Consider the following 7364-nt stretch of genomic DNA (forward strand, 5'->3'; position numbering starts at 1 on the left):
GTTTCTCCTGCAAATGTGGAGACAAGGAGGGAAGGAGAGAGCGCATAGGAAAGGAACCGACAAGGAAGCAGAGACGACTGAAGGAAAGTTTGTCTTTACACAGTTTAAATATATATTAGACGCAGATCGAGCCACTCAAAAAACAAATCTCATCCTTCTTGTCTTGCGAAGCTTTTTAAGTTTCCCGAGTGCTCGACTCTGCACCGGCTTCACTTCCTCTGAAAGGTGGTGTAGTTTCTGGTGAATCTGCCCGTCAGGCGGCGAGGGCAACGTTAGACGCAAAGACTGGATTTAGAAGTGTCTAAATGTCTTTTTAAAAAGCCAGGTGTGGATTAAGATGTATTTTATGGGAGTTTCTTGGCTTATATATCTGCAGCTCCTGCCTGTAGGGGTCGCCACTGAGGATGATTTGCCTCCCTCTTGCCCTATTGCATATATTATGTACGATATACTCTCAGATTCTGCAAATTGTCCCCAGGACGGAGAAATAACGTCAGAATAACTTAGTGTAACCCTGGTGTTGAAGTGTAATCTGCGTCTGAGTGGATTAGAACTCCAGTGCCAGGTGTCGTCAGTGGCGTCATTCATCAACATCGTCTCCGCCACTTAACTCCGCGCTCACACTCTCACTGTAATGCTGCAGTCGCTCGCTTCATTAGTTCCAGTCCAGTCCTGAACCACAGCTGTCGCGTGTGCGCCGCAGTCAAGTGCAGACGGAGCACCTGCGTCCGTGCACGAGACCAGGTTCAGGTGGAGGTCGGCCGGACCGGACAGTTCTGGGAACACTGTGTGTGTGTGTGTGTGTGTGTGTGTGTGTGTCTTCAGGCTGCTGCCCTTTAATTTCACTGAAGGGTTCAAACGCCGTCTTTTTCAGACTCTATTTTAAATATTTCAGTCTCTAACCGTGTGTCAGGTTTTTGGACGTGGTTTGGTGCGACGATCAGGATTATCACTCCGTGTGTGTGTGTGTGTGTGTGTTCATGCTCTACACAAAGTAAATTCAGTACTTTATAAGAGGAGAAGTCGACCTGAACAATCAGCAGCTGTGTTTCAGACGGACGTTCACTTGTCTGTCTTCTGTCTTTGTCTATGAAACAGTTTCTGACTCTGAGGCTCAGTGTTAGCATGTCCAGCGTCGTCCCGAGTCTATCGATCAATGAATTCTGCCTTGTTTCTGTTTGGGATTCCGTGTTACCGATGATGATGATGATGATGATGATGATGACGACGGTAAGCACATGTGTCACATCGTCCCACTGTGACTAGGACAAGAAAACCTAATATTTTAAAGATTTGACAGAACAGATTCTTACCTAGAAGGCAAACAGCTGTGAACCTTCTTTAGTTTGTCATGTTTAAACGCTGCAGTGTCTGCTGCCGTCTTACTCTCATCACTTTGATTTAAGGCTGTGATTGTGACAATCACCACTCTGCTCCATTCTTTCACTTTTTGCATGATTACGTGATTACATGTCCTTTACGATGTCTGATTAAGGAGCTACATGTGAAGGCGGAGAGCACACATACACACACATGCACACACATACACACACAGGCACACACATGTACACACATGTACACACGGACACACATGCACACACACATGTACACACACACACACACATGCACACACACACACACACACATGCACACACATACACACACACACACACATGTACACACATGTACACATGCACACATGCACACACACACTGCACACACATGTACACACATGTACACACACATGCACACATGCACATACACACATGCACACACATGTACACATGCACACATGCACACACATACACACACACATGCACACACACATACACACACAGGCACACACATGCACACATGTACACACATGCACATGCTCACACATACACACACAGGCACACACATGGACACATGACATGGACACATGCTCACACATGGACACACATGCTCACACATGCACACTGGGCACACACACAGGCACACACATGCACATACAGGCACACACATGCACACACAGGCACACACATGCTCACATGCACACATGCACACACACACACACACATGCTCACATGCACACACATACACATACACACACATGCTCACACATACACACACAGGCACACACACACATGCACACACATGCTCACACATGGACACATGCTCACACATGCTCACACAGGCACACAGGCACACACACACATGCACATACAGGCACACATGCACACTCATGCACACATGCACACATGCTCACATGCACACACACACATACACATGCACACATACACACATGCACACAAATGCACACACATGCTCACATGCACACACACACACATGCACACACACATACACATGCACACACATGCACACACACACATGCTCACATGCACACACACATGCACACACACATGCACACAAATGCACACACATGCTCATGCACATGCACACACATGCACACATGCACACACAGGCACACACATGCACACACATGCACACACATGCACAGTTTGCGTGTTCAATTTGTCTCAATGTCTCAATGTCTGCAAACAGGCCAAGGTGTTTTTGCTACGCTCTCCTCTCTGGTGACAAATGAAATTACCGTAATAACCACACGTCGGCTTTGACGTGCAACTTCTCAGCTTTCAGAAACTGCACAAACCGTCGCGTGACTACGGTGATGCAAAGTGCATTTGTGCAAACGAGGGTTAATTTGGCTGCAGTAGTTTGTCATGATCTAGATAATGAACGTCATGTTTGTTTTCTATTTAAAAGTAGAAACAGGCGCCACAGACCAGCGTTATTGTTGTTTACAAAGCTGCAAACTCGCAGCTATTTTCATTTTGCTGACATTATTGGACAGAAAACGCCTAAACACAAACTTAATGCTGGTGTTTGTACCACAGACATTATTGACCTGATCTGTTTCACTTACTGTTGTCCTCTTCTCTGGCTTTGTGTCTTTTTAAAAGTTGTAAAAACCAAAGTCAAACTCGCACGTATACGTACTGTCCAATAACGCTGACCCACCGTCCACAGAAAATCACAGTCACGTCAACTAAATATTGAGTTTTGTGCGTGTGCGTGTGCGTGTGTGCGTGTGTGAGCGTGCGTGCGCGTGTGCGTGCGCTGCCATCTGAAAGCCAGTCGGTGTTTATGAACTCCAGCGTTGTCAGACAGACTTGGCGTCACATGCGTGTTCACTGCAGTCTCATGAACAGAAGAACACACCGCGTGCATCTGTCGGAGCAAAAACTGGCAGCATTTTCACGTCCTGAACTTTTAATGAGTCTCATCATCTGAACAGCTGTGTGTCGCTGCTCCCTCTGACTTTAATGCACACGCGGCGTCGACGGGCGTGATGAATATTCAGCGAGCGAGGCCGCGGTGACTTTTTGTTTCATACTTTTAAAAGTGCTGCGTTTTCTTTACGTCCTTCACGACGACCTCGTTCACTCTCAGTACAAACGCTGCATTAACGTCATGCAGCCATTTTGTCTTTCGTCCACACACTTTGTTTTCTGCAGTGACAGCTTGATTTCATTGTAATTAACCCTTTAACAGTGAACTTATCACTGTCGGAAAAATAGAGAGAGCAGCCTAGAGAGAGTGACGCACAGAGAGCGCCGCAGACGCAGAGAGAGTGACGCAGACGCACAGAGAGCGCCGCAGACGCAGAGAGAGCGCCGCAGACGCAGAGAGAGCGACGCAGACGCACAGAGAGCGGCACAGACGCAGAGAGAGTGACACAGACGCAGAGAGAGCGACGCAGACGCAGAGAGAGCGACGCAGACGCAGAGAGAGTGGAGCAGACGCAGAGAAAGCGACGCAGACGCATAGAGAGCGGCGTAGAGAGAGCGACGCAGACGCAGAGAGAGTGACGCAGACGCAGAGAGAGCGGCGCAGACGCAGAGAGAGCGGCGCAGAGAGAGCGGAGCAGACGCAGTGGTCGCTCTTCTGCTTGTGCTCGGCGACTGTAGCACTTTTTCCAAAGAGAACCAGCTGCTCTCTGGTTCGGTGACTCTCCACAGGCTGTTCCTTCTTCCGCTCTCAGTTTCCCACGGGAGTCTCCGTGGCACCTGCCGAGCTTAAGTGGTAAACAAAGAGGGAAAACAATTTCATTCAGCCGTCTGTTTGTTATGTTGCTGAATGTGCGTGACGTGTCACGTCTCCTCAAAGTGGAAATATGTACTCGACAGTTGGAGATCGATGAGACGACACAGTCGCGTTCTCTCGTCCTCATGATTCTTCATTTACTGTTCACTGTCGAGGAGGATGATGATGATGTCACTTAAAAGAATCTGAACTCAGTTCAGAGGCGTCGTCTGCAGCCAAGCTCCTATTGGACGAGAGCAGGTGTCCACTGACATGTGACGTCGTATCAGAGCCAAACAACAACAAAGAAACAAAGTCTTAAAATGTAGCTTTTCTCATCTTGTCACAGTTTGTAGCTGATTACGACTTTTTTAATTTTATCACTTTATTCTGATAAAGTGATAAAATTAAGATTTTTTTAATATTATCACTTTATTCTTGTAAATGACGACTTTTTTAATATTACGACTTTATTCTCGTAAATTACGAATTTTTTAATATTACGACTTAATTCTCGTAAATTACGAATTCTTTAATATTACGACTTTTTCAATATTACAACTTAATTCTCGTAAATTAACGCTTTTCTAATTATACGACTTTATTCTCGTAAATTACGACTTTTTTAATATTACAACTTTTTTCTTGTAAATTACGGCTTTTTTATACTACGACTTTTTTAATATTAGGACTTTATTCTCGTATTATTTGTATCTTTGACTTCTTTTATCATTAGATTACTGTGTTATTTAAAAATGATCTGGGGGGCCAATCAGTGTCTAGTCTGGTCAAGAAGGGGCCGGTCCAGAGAAAAACAAGTGGGGACAAAAGAACAGTTCAGTAGCGAGTGCAAAATATGAGGTTAAAATTATTATTAATGGGTGGCATATAATCGATTGGGGGACCGTATGTGGCCCACGGGCCGCCAATTTGACACCTCTGCTCTAACTCATGGTTGTATGTGAGTTTTAATAATACACAACAAAGTGTGTGACGTTTGGAAAACATGTGCAGACAGAACTCTGCGTTTTAAAGGAGCTGCACAGCCAGTTTGTTTGTTTCATAGAGGAATTCTATTCTACTCTATTCTATTATTTTCTGTTCTATTCTATTCTTCTCTTCTGTGGTCACTGATTGTGGACGAAGGTCAGAACCAGACCATGACCATGGATCGATGGATTCAGAGTGGGAGTCATGTGAGGTGGATGCAGTTCCCTGTGCAGCAGACGGGGGGCGCAGTAGGACCTGAGAACCAGGCGCTGACTCCAGAAGGATCAGGGATATCAGTGCGATAGTTCCCCAACGGCTGAGCCACGCTTCAATGGTCGCTCTCTCACACACACACACACACAGTCATAGGTTAATATGCCGTCCAAAATGTGACAAAAAAGTCATAGGTTAATATGCTGTCCAAAACTTGACAAAAAAAGTCATAGGTTAATATGCCGTCCAAAATGAGATGAAAAACTCATTTGTCACAGTCCAGATTGTATTATTATTGAACATTTTAATTAAGTTAGAATTTTAATCTCTGATAAAAACAAAGTTAATCTGTGACTTTCTTGTTTTTTTCCACAGGATCTTTTGCCATTCAGGCTGATAAAAAGTCTCCAGCTGAGACAAAGACGGCCAAACATGTGGGGATGATTGCTGGAGGGACAGGTGACGTCTCATCTGGTTGCTTAGAAACACTGTCATTTTTAACGGCTTACGTACCCTACGTGTTGTCTCATGCGTCTCCGTCTCTCAGGAATCACACCGATGCTGCAGCTCATCACAGCAGTGATGAAGGATCCTGAAGACCAGACTGTTTGTCACCTGCTCTTTGCCAACCAGGTGACTTTCACTCCACTCTAAACTTTCACACGTTAGTATGCAGCCAGGAAACGTCACAAATTCACTCAATTTGTCTTGCGCCTGCGTCCCTGTCTGCAGACGGAGAAGGACATCCTGCTGCGGCCAGAGCTGGAGGAGATTCAGGTGAACCACCCTGACCGATTCAAGCTGTGGTTCACCCTGGACAGAGCTCCTGAGGGTGAGGATCATCATGCTGTTGTATACATTTGGGATTTCTGTTATATAGTACTCGCTAGAAGGATGTAGTGTTATCATTCAGAATACACTTAAAGTACATTTTCCATCATTTATTTGTATTTTGTTCTGTGTTGCTTTGTTTTCTTGGTGCTAAAAATGAATTTTTACGAATGAAATTGTGTAAAAATTAATAACTTATTATTTGCACTTAAGGAGATAAGTTAATGTCTTAAAGGATATCAATTAATGCATTGACCTTAACTTAAGTGAACTAAAAAATGTCTTACCGTTTACTACTGCTATAGCAGGTCCTGGGCAGTAGGTGTCACTAGTGCACACTTGTAAATGAACATTCTGTGATTAGGGGCCATTAGTAGTTATTGTTTCTCAAACCTTAAAATGATGTTTTCAAATCCAAATAATCTAGTTTTAATGATTTATTTGTTAAACTCAGTTGTTTAAATGACTAAATAATACAGTTTAATGCTGCTGTGGCCTTAAACCACTGCTATTGCATTTCTTTTCCTCACCAGCAGGCGTCACTGCTGTGTCCATGAGTCGTGACATAAAGATTTGACTCTAGTGTGTGTGTGTGTGTGTGTTTCAGAGTGGGAGTACAGCCAGGGCTTCATCAGTGAGGACATGGTGCGGGAACGCCTCCCTCCTCCCGGCGAGGACACCCTCGTCCTCATGTGTGGACCCCCGCCCATGATCCAGTTCGCCTGCAACCCCAACCTGGACAAGGTCGGCCACGCCGAGAGCCGCAGGTTCACCTTCTAGACGAGAGGTTTGGAGACAACTACAGAGCGCACTTATGTTAAATTCTCGCTCCTGCTATAAAAAAAAAAGCATTAAAGCACTCGTATACTTTGACACTCTTCACGCAGCAGTAGTTTGGACCAATGAATGGACAGAGGACGTTGATTATGACTGAAGTGTGTGTGTGTGTGGAAATTTAGGACGTGATTCCAAACCAAAAATGAGATGCACTGAGGCCTCAGTGTCGGACGAGTTAAGGGTTTTTCGTGCCTTAAACACATGCAAAGCTTTCCTTATGCACAGAAAAACAATCATGAGTTGTTTTCGTTTATATATCAGAGCATTTATAATCACGGCCGTCAAACGTGTTGGAGTTCGTCTGTCGTGATGTTAAAACATGTTTGTATGATATGCAACATAAAAAAAAAATCCATAACTATATTAATCTATTTGTTTTTTTTACAGTGTGAGAATGAATGTGTTTA

The 7364-nt window shown here is 44.6% G+C and overlaps 1 protein-coding gene across 1 annotated transcript; it reads left to right on the forward strand.

The window, feature by feature from the left end:
• Nucleotides 1-5640: 5640 nt before the first annotated feature.
• On the forward strand, nt 5641-7315 carry LOC122766820 (NADH-cytochrome b5 reductase 3-like). Its single transcript, XM_044022011.1, has 4 exons — nt 5641-5748; nt 5837-5922; nt 6022-6121; nt 6728-7315. Exons 1-4 carry the CDS (start codon nt 5730-5732, stop codon nt 6898-6900), a joined length of 378 nt encoding a protein of 125 aa, XP_043877946.1. The 5' UTR covers nt 5641-5729; the 3' UTR covers nt 6901-7315.
• The last annotated feature ends 49 nt before the right edge of the window (nt 7316-7364 follow it).

This window comes from Solea senegalensis, linkage group LG3, assembly GCF_019176455.1.
Source record: "Solea senegalensis isolate Sse05_10M linkage group LG3, IFAPA_SoseM_1, whole genome shotgun sequence".
Lineage (NCBI taxonomy): Eukaryota > Metazoa > Chordata > Actinopteri > Pleuronectiformes > Soleidae > Solea > Solea senegalensis.